Raw genomic sequence first — 20,052 nt, 5'->3', positions numbered from 1 at the left:
GTTCCTTTCTTTCCCTTCTCTTCCCTTCCCCTTCCTTCCTTTCTTCCTTCCTTCCTTCCTTCCTTCCTCTCTCTCTGTTTCTTTCTTTCTTTCTTTCTTTTTCTTTTCTTTCTTCTTTCTTTCTTCTTTCTTTCTTCTTTCTTTCTTTCTTTCTTTCTTCTTTCTTTCTTCCTCTTTCTTTCCTTCTTTCTTTCTTCCTCTTTCTTTCCTTCTTTCTTTTACTTTCTTTCTTTCTTTTCTTTCTTTCTTTCCCTTTCTTACTTCAGATGTCACTTATTAAGAATTTATTTTTGTTGTTGTTCATTGTATTTGTTTTATTTTAAGTTCCAGGACACATGTCCAGGATGTGCACGTTTGTTACATAGGTAAATATGTACCATGGTGGTTTGCTGCAGCTATCACCCCATCACTGAGGTATTAAGCCCAGCATGCATTAGCTATTTATCTGGTTGCCCTCCCTTCCCTACCCCAACAGGCCCCATGTGTGTTGTTCCCCTCCATGTGTCTATGTGTTCTCATTGTTCAGTTCCCACTTATAAGTGAAAACATATGGTATTTGGTTTTCTATTTCTGAGTTAGTTTGCTGAGGGTAATGTCTTCTAGCTGCATCCATGTCCCTGCAAAGGGCATGATCTCATTCCTGTTTATGTCTTCATAGTATTCCACAGCGTATATGTACCACATTTTCTTTATCCAGTCTATCACTGATGGGCATTTGGGTTGATTCTATCTCTTTGCTATTGTGAATAGTGCAGCAATGAACATATGTGTGCATGTATCTTTAAAATACAATAATTTATATTCTTTGGGTATATACTCAGTAATGGGATTATAACAATATTAATGTAAATGAGCTACATGCCACAATTAAAAAATATAGAATGGCAAGCTGGATAAACAGTCAGGACCCATCAGCTTGCTGTATGCAAGAGATCCATCTCATGCACAAAGACACACATAGGCTCAAAATAAAAGAAGGGAGGAAAAATTACCAAGCAAATAGAAAGCAGAAAAAAGCAAGTCTTGCTATCCTAGTTTCCAACAAAACAGAATTTAAACCAAAAAGCTCAAGGAAGATAAAGAAGGCCATAACATAATGGTAAAGGGTTCAATTCAACAAGAAGAGCTAACTATCCTAAATATATATGCACCCAGTACAGAAGCACCCAGACTCATGAAGCAAGTTTAGAGGCTTACAAAGAGACTTAGATTCCCACATAATAATAGTGGGGGATTTTAACACCCCACTGTCAATATTAGGCAGATCATCAAAAAAGAAAATTAACAACAGTGTTCAGTACTTGAACTCGGCTCTGGATCAAGTGGACTTGACAGACATAATTCTCCACCCGGAAACAATAGAATATACATTATTCTTGGCACCACATGGCAGTTACTTTAAAATTAATCACAGAATTGGAAGTAAAACACTCCTCAGAAAATACAAAATAAGTGAAATTATAATAAGCAGTGTCTCAGACCACAGCACAATCAAATCAGAACTCAAGATTAAGAATCTCACTTAAAACCCCACAACTACAGGGAAATTGAACAAACTGCTCTTGAATGACTCCTGGGTAAGTAATGAAATTAAGGTGGAAATCAAGAAGTTATTCCGAATAAATGAGAACAAAAACACAATGTAGCAGAATCTCTGGGATGCAGCTAGAACATTGCTAAGAGGGAAATTTAGAGAACTAAATCCCAACATCGAATAGCTCGAAAGTCCTCAAATTGCTGCAAACATCACAACTAAAAGATCTGGAGAACCAAGTGCAAACAAACTCCAAAGCTAGCAGAAGACAAGAAATAACCAAGATCAGAGTGGTGCTGAAGAAGATAGCAACATGAAAAATTATTCAAAAAATCAACAAATCCAGGAGCTGTTTCTTGAAAAAAATAAAATAAAATAGATAGCTGTCTAGACTAATAAAGATGAAAAGAGAGAAGAATCAAATAGACACAATAAAAATGATAAAGGAGATATCATCACTGACTCCATAGAAATACAAACCATCATCAGATAATATTATAAACACCTCTATGCAAATAAAATAGAAAATCTAAAAGAAGTGGATAAACTCCTTTACACATACACCCTCCCGAGGATGAACCGAGAATAAGATGAGACCAATAACAATTCTGAAATGGAGGCAGTAGTAAATAACCTACCAACCAACCAAAAAATAAATAAATAAGCCCAGGATCAGATGGATTCACAGCTGCCTTGTTTTTCTCCATTTTCTGTGGATCAGTTGCTTCCTTGATTAGTCCCAGTGCAAGTACCTCGATGTTTCAGTTGAAGATGCTGTATTTACTCGCTCCATCTGTTTCTCTCCATGAGAGCCATGCATATTAGCTGCTTCCAGTTGTAATTGGCCATCTTGGCCACTTCCCCACTTACAATAATTTTCAAGAGTATATCTCATGTTAAGTGATTTTGCTAATAGAAGACATACTTCTGAGATGTTGAAGATTTGGTACCAGACTACTCCAATAAAGCAAAACATGCAATAAAGTGAGTTACACCATTTGCTTTGGTTTCTCTGGCACAGAAAAGTTATGTTTACACAATGCTGCAGTCCATTAATTCTGCAGTAGTATTAAGTTCAAAAAAAGTACATGCCTTAATCAAAAACACTTCATTGCTAAAAAGTGGTAACACTCATCTGAGCCTTCAGTGAGTTGTAAATTTTTTGCTGGTGGAGAGCCTTTCTTGTGTCAATGTTGATGGCTGCTAACTCATCAGAGTAGTGACTGCTAGTAGTTGGTGTGGCTGTGGCACTTTCTTAAAAGTAAGAAAACAACAGCATGTGCCACATCCACTAACCCTTCTTTTTCACAAAATATTTCTGTTTAATATGCACTGTTGTTTGATAGCAATTTTCCCATAGCGGTTCTTCTTTCAAAATGGAATCAAACATCTGAAAGTGTAATGCTGCTTTATTCACTAAGTTTAAGTCATATTCTACATTCATTGTTGTCATTTCAACAATGTTTACATAATCTTCACCAGGAGTAGATTCCATCTCAAGAAACAACTTTCTTTGTTCTTCCATAAGAAGCAACTCCTCATGCATTTGTTTTATCACGAGATTGTAGCAATGTAGTTACATCTTCAAGTTTCACTTCTAATTTGAGTTATCTTTCTATTTCCACCATATTTGCCATTATTTCCTCCACTGGATTCTTTGTTATAGGGCCAACAGGTTCATATGCCCACTTTACAATAATAGACCAATTACACTGAGGCGTTATGTTTTGCAGCAAAGAAAGAGTTTAATAATTGCAGGGCACAGAGCAAGAAGATAGTTGGAGACCCTCAAACTTACCTCCCTAAGAAGTTCTGGGCTGGAGTTTTTAAGGGGATAATAGAGAGTGATGGACTGAAAAACTGGGGTCACAGATTAGTCAGGATAATGGAGATAAAATCATCAGGACTTGGAAACTGCATTCTTTGGTGAGTCAGCTCTTTGTGAGCACCTTCAGACCACCTGGCATCAGTGAAGTCTTTCAGATTAGCTGGCATCAGTGAGGTCCTTCAGACCAGCTGAGTCAGTAGTTTCATCAGTATGCTGGACCTGAAGGTGAGAAAACAACATTTCAAAATGTTTAAGTTATTATTTATAGAACAGTTAAATGAGCTATAATCTTGTAACAGTATCTGCATAATTATAAGACAATAACCAAAAAACTATGAGGAAGTGAGTCAGAGAGCAAGCTAACTGAAAGATGTCTGGTGAATGTACTGTAGGCTTGGTTTACTTTTATTTCTTCCCCTCCCTTTATCCTTGATTAATTCAACAAAGTCTACAGGGATAGTTTCATCTTGAAACTGTATAAATCATACATGATGGTAGTAACAATCAACATATAAATGTTCTATCATAAATGAACCTTTAAAATATTATGCTAAGTAAAATAAGCCAGTCATAAAAGATCACAAATTGTATGATTCCATGTATTAACAAATGTCTAGAATAGGCAGATCTATAGAGATAGAAATTCAATTAGCATTTGCCCAAGATAGGACAAATGCAGAAAGTAGGGGTAAGGAGTTAAAGGATAAAGTGTACAGGCTTTAGTTTTAGGAGATAAGAGTTTTCCAAAACTGACCGTTATGAAGATGCACAGTTCTCTGAATACACTATGAAACATTAAATTTTGCACAATAATTGATAATTTGTGTGGTATCTGAATTATAGTTCAACAAATTTACAAAAGTTTTTTAACCATTTTTAGCCATTTTATCTTTAGTTCTGTGTGAAAGAGACTGCAGGAACGTGAGCCTTTCACTGCTACTCTTATGGACACTATTCTAAAACATATTACATGAGTCAGGTGACATGTCCATACAAGATCACTGATATTAGCTTAATTATAGCACTTAAAAATATGAAAAGGAAAATAAACTCACTTGTGTAAACAGGTCTTCTACCTTTTGTCTCCTTGTTATCCACATGTTCAGATTGTTAATATAATGTATTTACTTTGAAGTGTAAAAGTTATATTTTAACTTCTTCACTGATTTAAACTGGATGTCAGCATGAGAAATGACAGAAAGGAGCAGCAACTGGGAAACAAGCATTGCATTGCATCACCATGTCTATGAAATGGACTTCAGCTCTTCTGCTGATACAGCTGAGCTGTTACTTTAGCTCTGGGAGTTGTGGAAAGGTGCTGGTGTGGCCCACAGAATTCAGCCATTGGATGAATATAAAGACAATCCTGGATGAGCTTGTCCAGAGAGGTCATGAGGTGACTGTATTGGCATATTCAACTTCCATTCTTCCTGATCCCAACAACCCATCTGCTCTTAAATTTGAAGTTTGTCCTACATCTTTAACTGAAACTGAGTTTGAGGATATCGTCACGCAACTGGTTAAGAGATGGTCAGACATTCCAAAAGACACATTTTGGCCACATTTTTCACAAGTACAAGAAATGATATGGTCATATGGTGACATGATTAGAAAATTCTGTCAAGATGTGGTTTCAAATAAGAAACTTATGAAAAAACTACAGGAGTCAAGATTTGATGTTGTTCTTGCAGATGCTATTTCCCCCTGTGGTGAGCTGCTGGCTGAGCTACTTAAAATACCCTTTGTCTACAGCCTCCGCTTCTCTCCTGGCTATGCAATTGAAAAGCATGGTGGAGGATTTCTGCTCCCTCCTTCCTATGTGCCTGTTGTTATGTCAGAATTAAGTGATCAGATGACTTTCACGGAGAAAGTAAAAAATATGATCTATGTGGTTTATTTTGACTTTTGGTTCCAAATATGGGATACGAAGAAGTGGGATCAATTTTACAGTAAAGTTCTAGGTAAGTAATTTTTTCATCTGGTAGCATGGAGATCTAACTTTCCTGTGCCTTTGAATCTGAGCTTGTATAAAGCCATAAAGTCAGGGTAGTGGGGGCTTTTTGTAAGTGAATTTATCAAATGAAAGAAAAAGATTATCAAACTCACAAACACTATAGAAAAGGGAAATCATAGGATCAGTTAAAACCCTGTGGCCATCAACCATACAGAACACTCCAGGAAGTCATAAACCTGTAAATTAGTGCACCTTAGATTTCTTTAAGCAATCACACATCTATTTTATTATACATTTTTTTATCTTAAAAAAAGTCAGACTCATCAAGAAACAACTTGAGGAATGCATACTGGTAGATTGAGTAGTTACACATTTTTCTAGAACCATCTACTTAACATTGCAGAAATTGTTTTTTTCTTGTATACCTCAGTCACCTTATTTAGTAATTGCAATATGTACCCATGTTACCAGGAGGTTTCCTTTACAGTTGAGAGAAATAATGTCTCCGTTCCAGAATCAAAAACCAATACATATAATTTGAAGTTTCCAATGTTTCTATTCTCCTTCACTAAAGGATTGGAAACCATTCATTTTAAGGCCAATCATCTTGTTGAAGTGTGAACATTAAGTTGTTACTGTGTAGTTTTTTTGAAACTATGCATCTTTATTTAAAATATGAGCCAAATTAAGGATGAACACAAACTTGTATTTTAATAAGTTCTCAAAATTTTCTAGCTGTAATTTGCGAATATATTTACTTACAAACTAATATTGTTAAGATCTTAGCATGAATCAAAAGCAGTGGTAGGTACAAAGATTTCAGCCATAATTTCAAAATAATCAACAGTTCACTTGAAGATCCAAAGATAAAAGGACTAGATAAATGAATTGTGGAAATTGGACTATTTCTAAGAAAATTGTTTTTATGGGTAGAGTAGAATTCACTGATAATGGAGCTCCAAGAGTGGCTTATATGTGTATCTGCTACTATGAAGGCTTAAAAAATAAAGAAATGGAGATTAATTCTCCTTGGCTTATTTATGATTGTGAATATACTGATGTGACATAAACGATGTAGTTTTCCCTCATGATTCTCTCACCACTTTGTCTTTCTTGTAAATACCCATGGGCAAAATATATAATACATAAAAATTAAACTATGCCTATATATGAACACATGTATATATATTTCAAAGCACAAACACTTTGCCTACATTTTTGCCTACATTATTCTAACTTTTTTCGGAAGATTACCTAATTATCTTGTGTCACCTACTTTTCTTTTCTTTTTTCAAATCAGGAAGACCCACAACGTTATTCCAGACAATGGCAAAAGCTGAAATATGGCTTATTCGAAACTACTGGGATTTTCAATTTCCTCATCCAGTCTTACCAAATGTTGAGTTCGTTGGAGGACTCCACTGCAAACCTGCCAAACCCCTACCTAAGGTAAACTATTACTGTTTGTTTTGTCTGCTTTGCATTTTCAGTGCAAATGGTTCTATATTCATTCAGAGTGTTTGATTTATACTGGAAGAAAGATGGGTAGTGGGAAGGTAAAGCAGATACCAATTAAAAACTCACATACATGTTGATACCATCACAAGTTTGTGAATTTCATCATTATTACAGATAAAGAGGCACATTAAAGAGACTCCAAATAGGGTTGGTAAATTAAAGCTTTGATTATGCAACATATAGGAAGGTACTGGCCATTCATTCAAAGAATATTTATAAAGAGATTAGCACACACCACAGGCAAGGGTGTCAGACACAGTTTCTGTCTCAACACAAATTACATTCTACTTTGAAAGATAAAATATATGCAAGTAATAAAAACTGTGTAAAAAATATTATCTCCAGAGAAAAATCAATGCTAAGGAAACCTCCAGTATAGATAACAGAGAGTATCCTGGAGTCACCGATATTAATAATTTAGATGAGAGCTGAACAATATGCAGGAATAAGTGAAAGAATGAGGGAGAGAAAAAAACACAAAAAGAAAAGCTGGTAAAGTGTTCAGGACAGTTCTCAAGACTCAAAGTTTAGTTTGCAAGGGAGATACTGAGTAAGAATCAGATGATGCTGACAGGCAAGATAAGAGCCAGATACTCCTTAGGAACTGAAATATTTATTAAGCACATTTAGGAACTACTAAAAAGAGTTAAGAAAAGAAAATATGTGATAAGATTATATTTAAAAAAAATTTCAAGGTGTTCAATAGATTAAATTGCAGAAGGGCCAGACTGGAAAGATCCGATCATTCAGAAAATTTTATATGAATTCAGGTAGCAGATGATGGAAAAGTGAACTAGAAAGTGGATAGAAATAATTATGCCTACTTTTGCAGTAATACTACTAACTTCATACCGTGTTGTGTGGAAAAAAGTTAATACAATTAAAACACTTAAAATGTCTCTGGCATATAGTTAGTGATTCAGAAATGTCATTAATTTTGCAATTATGGCTATTTTTGTTATTACGATACTACTAATTAACATGTGTAAGTCACTTGAGATATCATTCCTCGTTTAATAGAAACTAATTATTCAGTATTTCAAGATTGCATTCTCTAACAAAGTCCTACCTGTCTTCTATATCACAGCTACCTTGTGGACTTGATTAAAAGAAGACATATCAGTTCTGACAGTAAGATGAGCAAGCTGAAATTGTAAAATTCTACCATAAGTGATAAGGATCTTCACCAGTATTCTAACTTATAAGAAAATAATTCCTTAACAATATAAATGTGTGATTCTAATAATGTTTGAAGCAAGACCCAGTGTTCACTTAATTTTATTCAAACATTTACATCATTCTGCATTGAGATTCCAGAGGTTTACATCTTAGCATAGACATACCCTATTAGAGCAGGTGTTTTCTGCCTTAAGACAAGCAACCCAATAAAGCTTCCTGGGGTAACTTGTGTCTCAACATCATAGCTGCCTGATAGAGAAGCACAGAAAAAATGAAGAACGCATGTATAATAAATACCAAATAATTTCTAACACTCGTATCTGAATAGTGCCCTCAGTTTACAATAACAAAAGAATTCTGTCATCATAGAACATTATATTCTTTATGAAGAAACATAAGAACCTCATATATTTTAAATTGATATCACAGTTCTAAGAAATAGGTAGAAAGTAAACATTCTTTATTACATTATTATGTAATCTCTTGAGAGATCATTTTTGTCTACCTCCTTATTAGCAGCAACATGATACTGATATTTTATTCCATGGTTAAAATTTAATATCTATGTTGAATGCAAATTGTATGGGCTTTATATGGTAACTTTCTAAAAAGACAAAAGCTGAGGTGAGACTAATGGAAATTCTGTCCCACCCTATCCTACTCTTGAAAGATTTCCCCACTCACATTAAGGGAAACTGATAGTGCCAGTAGGAGAGGGAAGAAAATAGGAGGTGTAGAAGGACAAGAAAAAGGATGACTAGTAGTATAATAGTGATAATTACTAATACTAGCTGTTGTTAATTACTAATACTAGCTGTTGTTATTAACTTGAAGAAAGTTTTGAATGCAAGTCAATGGTTGTGAAACCCATTTTCTAATTGTTTATTATGTAAAATAATGGTAAACCCAAGTTTCTATCTATTCAATTAAATATTAGATTCTCAGATAATTTATGTATATTTTAAGAGAAAAGGACACTTGGCAAATGTATCAAGTGTTAAAAATGCATCTAGCCATTGGTTTTACAATATATTTACATGAAATCATACAGAGAGAAGAAAATCAAGATATCCATGTTTAATATTTATGGAAAATATTCATAAGATAAACATTGCAAGTAATCAAACATCTTAAATGAAGGAATAATTAAAAACTTACATGCATACTGTAGCATTATAACTTTATCAATAAAATATTCAATTACAGTCAGCTATAATACAAGTAAAGTGAGATAGAAAAAATTATAAATATTACAAGATGACACTTTTTTTGTAGGAGGAAAAGTATATACAATAAGAACAAAATTGTCTAAATAAATGTCACAAGTGTACATTGAGCTATAAAAATAGAACAAAAGCCATAATGAAAACTACATAGTTTACCATGATAACATCTCTAGACAGAAATTTTATAAAAAACACTTATTTTCTTTTTAGAACTTTTAATACTTTTATAAAATTCCTTACATAAATAGTATTTTTTTAAGTCGTCACAGAAAGGGAAGCAATTAGTCCACATCAATAATGAATCTGTAAACAGCGGTTATATTAGTTTAACACTGGGTGGATGAAGAAGGCTCTGAGCATCAAGCCACTGAGACAAAACACTGAACATAAGTTACATCAAATGCAGCTACAGGTAACTGCAATCACACATAATACCTGGATATCCCATGTATTACCTGGAATAGTACTACAATGACTGTGACATCATTAACACTAATGTCTTAAGATTAAAACTCATGTTTTTAAAAATACTCAGCCATATGTGGTCTGCAAATAAACATTTGGAATTTTTTTCTTTGTTTTGTAAAGAACACTTAAGAGAAAGTTTTACCCTAATGATTATATCTGAAATTAATTAACTTTAAAAATTGGCATAGATTGGGGAACACAAGTCAGAATGATTCTCAATAAATTCCAGCCAAGTACATCTTCACTAAGATTTTTATGTAGTGTGAGTGAGCTACTCAAGAGGGTGACCAAATCTCCTCTGCAGAAAGGCCTGGCAGTCTCTTGTATTCTGGTGCAAGTGCTGCTGCCTCTGAGGCACAGCAAAGTGATGATGAGAGCTCCTCACATGCAGTTATAAATAGCACATCAATTTAACAGTGTGATATCATGGCAGTAGGTGCTCCACCTAAACAATAACCAGAAAAATACAATCATTCAACTATTTAACTATATACTGTACAATTCTGTATTATAAATGAGACTCTTAGAATTTATTCATAGAAATTCCAAACCACAATAGCAGATTCCAGAATGTCAGTGATTTTTAACCACCACCTTTTACAGTTACTTTTTTTTTCTTTTTTGAAAAAAGTCTGGAAAACTCTGACAAACTTTAAGTGAAGTGTAAAAGATTATAGAGTAAGATAAATGTAGACTTACATAATCCCAGGTGTGAGGAACTTTTCCTTAGTGCTTGTAGTCAGAGAAGTCAACCACTAATGACTTCCAACTAAAATAATTCTACAGAAAACCTGCCAAAAATAAGCATATGTGATTTAGCAGAACAACAACATAGCATTAAAGCCAAGTGGTGCCACTTTAAAGAGCCTGTATTAGTAATTATGATACTATAAATGAAGAGTTTTGGTACTTCCCCAAATACTATGTAATAGCTCTATTTCATTTCTTTCTTTCACACACACACACACACACACACAAACATGCATACACACGCATATTTCCACAAATACCCTTAACGGAGGCAACCTATCTCACATTATACATCTTGCAAAAAAAAAACTGAGTAATTGAGTCAGTGAAAAAACATCCTTTACTCCAATAATTCCTCATAATACTTGATTTTCTCTTTTTAGTTTTTATACCAATTCTTCCACAGTGCTTGCTGTGCTGATAATCTATTATGATGGAACACATTCTTTTTTCACAGGAAATGGAAGAGTTTGTCCAAAGCTCTGGAGAAAATGGTATTGTGGTGTTTTCTCTGGGGTCAATGGTCAGTAACATGTCAGAAGAACGGGCCAATGTAATTGCATCAGCCCTTGCCAAGATCCCACAAAAGGTAAGATAAAATGTCTTAAGGTTGTGAAAAACTACTGAAAGAGGCTGTTAAAGTTTGTTAAGAATCCAATTGTGGAAACTTCCTGCCTATAAATTTAGCTGTTGGAAAGCACTAATTATCTCAGATGTTAATTCAAAATCAAAAATATATATGGAAGATGTTAAAGTAATACAGAGGGTGTTATTCACTGGTAATTAATTTGGCATTAATATCGTGATCAGGAATAAATATAATTAAGAGTTGCAGGTAAAGTTTTGGTATCATCATGATATTGGGGTCAGGTAAGAGCTATCATCAAATTCTGCCCCTGTGATTGGATCCTTTTATTTAAGAATTCCTGAGGGCACTGTACACCCTACAGATGTTAGAAAACATTACATTTTAGTGAGTAACTTCACTAGCACAATAACAATAGCAGGTATTTCAAAAAGGCTGACATGCATCCTGCAGTATGGTGTTGCCATGTTACCCAGCCTCATGTACTTTCTGTCCATTTTGGAGTAGGCCTATTTGAGTGATATTCAGGGTACTATTCAGAGAAAGGATGGCCTAGGCTGTCAGACAACTAATATAAGGACCCACACAGCCAGGCCGATTTGGAGAAAGAGAAAAAGCAGCCTGCCTTGCTGGACTGGGCCCAGCTAATGTCTGAAGTAGGAAGATGAAATAGAAAGGGTGGAGATGGATCCTGCTCTGAGGGTGGACCCTGTGTAATATAAAATGTGGCCCCACAAGGACGCTGCACTATGAGATTAACAATTCCTCCCAGTGGAGGCAGCAGAATGAAATATAGGAAGGATTCAAGCAGAAGGAAGCCAGGCAGGGGAACAGGTTTAGATGCCCCCTCCATAGAACGTAGTAGGAACCTATTTTCTTTTATGTAGAATAAAATGTGTGTTTGTCAACTACTTTTTAGTTCCCTGTCTGACATAGTCTTCTTGTAATGACCTATGCTAATATTTTGCCAAAAACTCAAAGTTACTTTAACACTGATGTAACAAATAGAACTTAAACACTGTAAATTATTTTTTATGTAAGGATTCCCTGGGGGTTCCAAAATTACTATCATAAACATAAAAATATCTTGGCTATAGCAGAACATATAAATCACTGTTGTCAAAATTTTGTAGCACACTGTCTAAGTGTTAGCAATCAGTTGACCAAAATTCAGCAAAATACAATTTTGAATTTATTCAAGAGTTGTATTTTTACTTATGGTACCAATAGGTTCCTCATTTCTATGCTGAAAAAATATCCAAAATTAGAAATACTGAGAATACTTTGAATTTGTGTCAAAAATTGTCACTTGAAATTTTTCTTGGAAGTAGTGCTTGATAATTTGTAATTTCCAAAAAGTTATACATGCTACCTTTGCAGCATTAATTGACTTCTTCCAGGTGGCTTATTTCATAGACTTGCATTTTTGTCAATCAAAGACAACAAACTTATTAAAATAACTTATAGACAAGTAGATATAAGTGAACTACTTCCTATATTACTCAAAAAAATGAATAAATTAATATTAAATTTGGCAGATGAAAACTCATATAATACATAACACAAAATAAGCATATAGGTCATTAGTAAATTGTTGCTGCTTTTTCACACTAGAATTATGACTACCTAAAATGTGTATTGCATATAATTATTAAAAATTTTTATGTTATTAAAACTAAATTTTATTTGTTAACTTTTAATTTCAGGGTAAATGAGGAGGTTTGTTACATAGGTAAACATGTCTTGGGGGTTTTTTGTACAGACTGTTTCATCAAGCAGGTAGTAAGACTAGTACCTTTTAGTTATTTTTCCTGATCCTTTCTCTCCTCTCAACCCCCACACTCCAATAAGCCCCAATTTATGTTGTTCCTCTCTGTATGTTCATGTGTTCTCATCTTTTAGCTTCCACTTATAAGTGAGGGCATGTGGTATTTGGATTTCTGTTCCTGTGTTTGTTTGCTAAGGATAACGGACTGCAGCGCACTTATGCTCCTGCAAAAGACATGATCTTGTTCTTTTTTATGGCTACGTAATATTTCACCGTGTGGATATATCACATTTTCTTTATCCAGTCCATCACTGATGGGCATTTAGATTGACTTCATGTCTTTGCTAGGATGAATAGTGCTGTAATGAACATATGTGTGCATGTTCTAATTTATAGTCCTTTGGATACATACCCAGTAATGGGATTGCTGGGTTGAATGGTATTTCTGCCTCTAGGATTTTGAGGAATCGCCATGCTGTCTTCCACAATGGTTGAACTTACACTCCCTCCAACAGAGTATAAACATTTCTTTTTCTATACAACATCACAAGCATCTGTTATTTTTTGAGTTTTTAATAATGGCCATTCTGACTGGTGTGAGATGGTATCTCTTTGTGGTTTTGACCAGTGATGTTAAGCTTTTTTCCATATAGAGGTTTGCCACATATAGGTTTTCTTTTGAAAAGTGTAACAATATTTAAATACTTGAAATTTTCATTGATAATCTTATTTGTCTAAGCTACTATTTTGAAAAATCGTAATTTCCTTATGTACCTAACTCATTATAAAATCAAGGAAATGAAATGTGAGTATTCCATTTACATCAGTCTAAGTAGTTCTTGTTACTTAACATCATTTGTTCTCATTGTTAATCTCTTTAGCGTTCTAACATTCTATAACTTTTGAGTTCCTCTCATGGAATAAGATATTTTCTTCACTGTAATAGGTTCTGTGGAGATTTGATGGCAATAAACCAGATACCTTAGGACTCAATACTCAGCTTTACAAGTGGATACCCCAGAATGATCTTCTTGGTAAGTCTTTGGAGAACAAATACTGCATATATTAGTAACAGATTATTAGAGTGCTAATAGTCATATTGAAACAAGCCTATTGAACATTTGTTATGCAAAAACTTAAAAATAAAATGAAAATTCTATATATGTATTTTCCAGTCCTAGAGTGGAAAGAATAAACAACAATTGTTGGCATTTTATGATATGTGCCCACATTCTTTATGATCAGAGTATCTTTATTTCAGGTGTTATTACCTCTCACAGAATTTTTTGAGCACTTCCTGGGTGTCTTCCCTTCTCATATTTCTACAAATTTAAACCTGTTCTTTCCTCTTCTGTAGGGTTATTTCAAATGTCACTAAAAATAACAGCCCTTCTGCTATCATCAGGGACACTGCATTTTCTGTGGGATTAAGTCCCTAATCTTAATCAAAAAGTGATGACACATTTCATAATGAAATGTGACCTGTCTTTCCTCAATTCTAGCACCACCACCACCTCACTGCCTGCTGCCTTGCACACCCCACATATCCCACTGCATGACCGTACTTAAGAGAACACAATCTGGCTGGGCACAGTGTCTCACGCCTGTAATCCTAGCACTTTGGGAGGCTGATGCGGGTGGATTGACTGAGCTCAGGAGTTCGAGACCATCCTGGGCAACATGGTGAAACTCCATCTCTATTAAAATGCAAAAAATTAACTGGGCATGGCTGTTTGCCCCTGTAGTCCCAGCTACTCAGAAGGCTGAGTAGGAGAATTGCCTGAACCAGGGAGGTGGAGGTTGCAGTGAGCCGAGATTGCACCACTCCACTCCAGCCTGGGCGACAGAGGGAGACTCCATCTCCATTAAAAAAAACCAATAACAAAAAAAACAAGAACACATTCTTACATGCCCATCCCTTTTCTGTGCTTTTTTCTTTTTTGCACATTATATTTCCTTATCTAAATTGCACTTTTTTGTTAGTTCAACTGGTAATCTTGTATTAATTTTTTCAGTCTGAAGTTAAACACACCACATAGCCTTCACTTACATCTCCAGCAGAAGTAGGTGCTCCTTCCTCTGAAGTCTGAAAAGCAACTTGAATTCAGTTCAGTGTGTTATCTAGGAAGCGCTATCACATTCAGATTCTTCCGTTGTGCATTTCTCATTTTATTCCTATGAATTATTTTGCTAAAATTCATCCAATCCTAGGTCACCCAAAAACCAGAGCTTTTATAACTCATGGTGGAGCCAATGGAGTCTACGAGGCGATCTACCATGGAATCCCTATGGTGGGCGTTCCATTGTTTGCAGATCAACCTGATAACATTGCACACATGAAGGCCAAGGGTGCAGCTGTTAGTTTGGACTTCAACACAATGTCAAGTACAGACTTACTCAATGCACTGAAGACAGTAATTAATGATCCTTTGTGAGTATAACTTTTTTTTTACTCAGTGGTATTTATAGATAGGTTCTCTTGTCAATAGTGAGTATGACTTTTATCCTTTTCATAAGAGACTGATTTTGAAAGAATTTAAATGATTTAAACAATCTGAAATCTGCTTTTATTTTTGAGTGGTTATTTAAAAATTTTATTTGAACCACATACGTTTAATGAATAACCAATTATTGAAGTAATTTTCTACACAAAAATAATTTTAAAGTGATATAGATAAGAAGACATTTTAAAATAAATTTGACATAATCAATGCACAGTAGAAAGGAAGGATAAAGTTGAAGTAATATAATAAAATATTTTAATTCAATATCTAAAATGTCTCAAAGTGTATCTGTTTTCTCACTGAAAAATTTATTTTTATTATCATTATTGTAACAGACTCGATAATTAAATTTAATTTCCATAGCATAAAACCCACCTAAAGTATAAAATACAAATGTATTAGTATGCTTACAGACATGAAGCCATCACCATTATATAATTTTAGAACATTTTTATCAACATAAAAGTAACCATAATGCTACAGAAATCACTTCCCATGACCCCTTAGCCCTAGGCTAACACCAATTTGTTTTCCTTCTCTATGATTATTCTCTCTACATATTTCATATAAATTGAACGATACAATTTATGATGTTGTGTAAATTACTTCTTTTACCAAGTACAATTTTTGTTGTTTTTATGGTTTTTAGCTTTATTTATGTTGTATGTATTAACATTTCATTTCTTTTTACAGCAATATATTTTATAATACGGGTATGCCATATTTTATTTGTCTCTGTATGATCTGAGAGATAGGTAAATTGGTACTTTCCCTTCAAAATAATGTTTAAGATGATCTTACCTTTTAGAGCTGTTTCACTTAGTGTATGTACATTTATTTTATGTGTTTTATACTTAAATGTGTATTTTAGAAGATGTATAATGTATTTTAAGATTCTAGGCATCAAATAATTTCAAAATAAGCACAAAAAAATAGAGGAAATCCTAGGGGTTCTATCATAGTGTGGCCAGGGAAAGCCTCTCTTATCGGTAACATTTAGAGGGTTGCCTCAAAAAGAGATAGAATCATGCCTTGGGTTGTTGCAAGAAAGAATACTCCAAGCGTGGGTAGAGGGGACACAATGTATAAGGTGCTGAGATGGGAGCTTAAAGAAAAATATAAGGCCAATGTCCCTAGACCTAGAGTGCATGGCAGTGTTTGGAGAAGAGCTTGCCAGTGTCTGATAAAGGAGGATCCTGAGGACCAAATAACAGAGTTGGATTTTATTCTTGATATGATGAAAAGTCAGGCAAAAGTCTTAATCAGGGCAGTGTCATAATCTGACTTTTATTTCAAAAATAATCATTCTGGCTACTGGGTGGGAAACAGTAGGACACAAAAGATTAGAATAGGAGCAGAGCTCGTGGCTATGAGGCATTTCACCCACATGACACAATTCGTCTCTAGAAACTTAAAGACGGTAATTCTCAAATTGCATTTTAACTATATATCTTTTACCACTTAAAATGGTTCGTGATGCTGAGCATGATTTTATATGCCTGTTTGAGACCTAGAGGAGTGTACCTGGATATTTCATAACACAAAGAATAAATGCTTAAGCAATGGGTACCCTTTTCTTCATGATGTGATTATTTCACATTGCAGCCTGTATCAAAATATCTAATTTACCTCATAAATATACACAACTACTATGTACTCACAACTAAAAATTAAAAAAATAAAAAAATAAAATTGCTCATATATTCTCTGCATCAAATAATTAACTTTCTCACCTGAACTTCCATTTTTACTTTAAAAATATTTGTCACTTATGAAATCCAATTTAAAAGCCAAACGTTCTATGATAACTCAAATTAAAATACAAAAATTCTATGTCAATTCTATTACATTTACTTTGAATCAGATGACACTTTAAAAACCTTTCAAGGACTTGATATGCTCAGGCAAATTAACTTACTTTTTTTATTATTATATTTTAGGTTTTAGGGTACATGTGCACAATGTGCAGGTTTGTTACATATGTATCCATGTGCCATGTTGTTTTGCTGCACCCATTAACTTGTCATTTAGCATTAGGTATATCTCCTAATGCTGTCCCTCCCCACTCGCCCCACCCCACAACAGTCCCCGGAGTGTGATGTTCCCCTTCCTGTGTCCATGAGTTCTCATTGTTCAATTCCCACCTATGAGTGAGAACATGCGGTGTTTGGTTTTTTGTCCTTGAACTCAAACAAATTTACAAGAAAAAAACAAACAACCCCATCAGAAAGTGGGCGAAGGACATGAACAGACACTTCTCAAAAGAAAACATTTATGCAGCCAAAAAACACATGAAAAAATGCTCATCATCACTGGCCATCAGAGAAATGCAAATCAAAACCACAGTGAGATACCATCTCACACCAGTTAGAATGGCCATCATTAAAAAGTCAGGAAACAACAGGTGCTGGAGAGGATGTGGAGAAATGGGAACACTTTTACACTGTTGGTGGGACTGTAAACTAGTTCAGCCATTGTGGAAGTCAGTATGGCGATTCCTCAGGGATTTAGAACTAGAAATACCATTTGACCCAGCCATCCCATTACTGGGTATATACCCAAAGGCCTATAAATCATGCTGCTATAAAGACACATGCACACGTATGTTTATTGCAGCACTATTCACAATAACAAAGAGTTGGAACCAACCCAAATGTTCAACAACGATAGACTGGATTAAGAAAATGTGGCACATATACACCATGGAATACTATGCAGCCATAAAAAATGATGAGTTCGTGTCCTTTGTAGGGACATGGATGAAACTGGAAAACATCATTCTCAGTAAACTATCACAAGGACTTCTTTTTTTGAGAGGCGGTCTCACTCTGTCACCAGGCTGGAGTGCAGTGGTGCAACCTTGGCTCACTGCAACCTCCCCCTCCTGGGTTCAAGAGATTCTCCTGCCTCAGCCTCCCAAGTAGCTGGTACTACAGGCGTGTGCCACCACGTCTGGGTAATTTTATTTTATTTTTTTGTATTTTTACTAGAGATGGGGTTTCGCCCTGTTAGCCAGGATGGTCTTGATCTCCTGACCTGGTGATCTGCCTGTCTCGGCCTCCCTAAGTACTGGGATTACTGTTGTGAGCCTCTGCATGCAGCCAAATTAACTTACTTTCAATGTTGATACCTTTATGTTTGTCATTTAGATATAAAGAGAATGCTATGAAATTATCAAGAATTCATCATGATCAACCAGTGAAGCCCCTGGATCGAGCAGTCTTCTGGATTGAGTTTGTCATGCGCCATAAAGGAGCCAAACACCTTCGGGTTGCAGCCCACGACCTCACCTGGTTCCAGTACCACTCTTTGGATGTGATTGGGTTCCTGCTGGCCTGTGTGGCAACTGTGATATTCATCATCACAAAATGTTTGTTTTGTGTCTGGAAGTTTGTTAGAACAGGCAAGAAGGGAAAAAGAGATTAATTATGTCTGAGGCTGGAAGCTGGGAAACCTGATAAATGAGAATCCTTCAGTTTATCACAAAAAGAAGAGGTTGTGATACAAGATTCCTTTCTTCTTTTGACAAAACATCTTTCAAAACTTGCCTTGTCAAGTCAAAATTTGGTTTTTAGAGATTTAGTACCTGTTTAACCATTAGAAATATTTCATGTCAAGGAGGAAAACATTAGGGAAAACAAAAATTATATAAAGCCATATGAACTTATATTTAAATTGATTGAGCTCATATTGAAATTTATTGTTCTAATTCACAGTTTACGTGAAAAAAATTTACTGAGCTTAACTACATGTTACACATTGTACATGGACACAAGAACATTAAGAAGTCCACTGATGGTATCAATACTGTTTTGCATATACTCAGCATACTTTGGATTCATTTCATGCAGGATTGTATTGTTTTAATTGTTACTGAGGAAACTATTAAATAACCAAATTGTATAAAAAGTCTCTCTCTTCTTCTTGATATTTTGAGATAAGTAGCGCTGCTTGGCTTTTATTGTGCCTCCAGCTTCAGTGTCACTTTTTTTCCTAAAAGGTATGATAAAATTGCTTACCATTTTAGAGCTTCAGTCATTTCCCAGTGGGAAGTATGTGGAATTAGAAATAAAACAACTCCTATCTGGTTTCTACTACAAAATGAACTAATTTTACAATGTGCTTGGTTTTTTGAGCCTATTCTATTTTTCTGGTCATTTAAAAATATTCCTCCTTTTCTTATTCTTTCTTTTTTTAGTTATTTCAAGTTTTTGGGCCACAGTTAGTTTTTGGTTACAGGATAAGCTCTTTAGTGGTGATTTTTCAGATTTTTGTGCATCAATTACTCAAGCAATATACACTGTACCCAACGTGTAGTGTTTTATCCCTCACCTCCCTCCTGCCCTTCTCTCTGAGTTCCGAGAGTCCTTTATATCATTCTTATGCCTTTGTGTCCTAATAGCTTAGGTCCCACTTATGAGTGAGAACATACAGTGTTTGGTTTTATATTCCTGAATTACTTCACTTAGAATAATGGTCTCCAACTCCATCCAGGTTTATTTTGTCCCTTTTGAGGCTGAGTAGTATTCATATATATATATATATATATATATATATATATATATATATATTCCCCCAATGGGTGGATAAAGTAAATGTGATATATATAATGTATATATACACACACATATATATACACATACATATACACATATATACAAAATATATACATAGTATATATATGTATGTATGTATGTGTATACAAACACACACACATATATATGTATATATACACAT

General features: G+C 34.7%; 1 protein-coding gene across 5 annotated transcripts in view; it reads left to right on the top strand.

Annotated features, from left to right (window-relative positions):
- Window positions 1–18,741, top strand: part of LOC100599361 (UDP-glucuronosyltransferase 2B19) — a 50,844-nt gene extending 32,103 nt beyond the window's left edge. Inside the window, exons 1-7 of one of the 5 annotated variants that reach the window (XM_030818437.1) lie at window positions 4,603–4,912; window positions 5,264–5,323; window positions 6,617–6,765; window positions 10,915–11,046; window positions 13,758–13,845; window positions 15,023–15,242; window positions 18,465–18,741. In XM_030818437.1, the coding sequence (XP_030674297.1) occupies window positions 4,603–4,912; window positions 5,264–5,323; window positions 6,617–6,765; window positions 10,915–11,046; window positions 13,758–13,845; window positions 15,023–15,242; window positions 18,465–18,741 (1,236 nt within the window). Of the gene's footprint in view, window positions 1–4,602; window positions 5,324–6,616; window positions 6,766–10,914; window positions 11,047–13,757; window positions 13,846–15,022; window positions 15,243–18,464 lie in introns of those variants that run through there. The other 4 variants (XM_030818438.1, XM_030818436.1, XM_030818435.1 and 1 more) reach the window with 4 other exon arrangements.
- The last annotated feature ends 1,311 nt before the right edge of the window (window positions 18,742–20,052 follow it).

Source organism: Nomascus leucogenys, chromosome 9 (genome assembly GCF_006542625.1).
Source record: "Nomascus leucogenys isolate Asia chromosome 9, Asia_NLE_v1, whole genome shotgun sequence".
Classification (NCBI taxonomy): domain Eukaryota; kingdom Metazoa; phylum Chordata; class Mammalia; order Primates; family Hylobatidae; genus Nomascus; species Nomascus leucogenys.
This window is presented reverse-complemented; position numbering and strand designations above follow the sequence as displayed.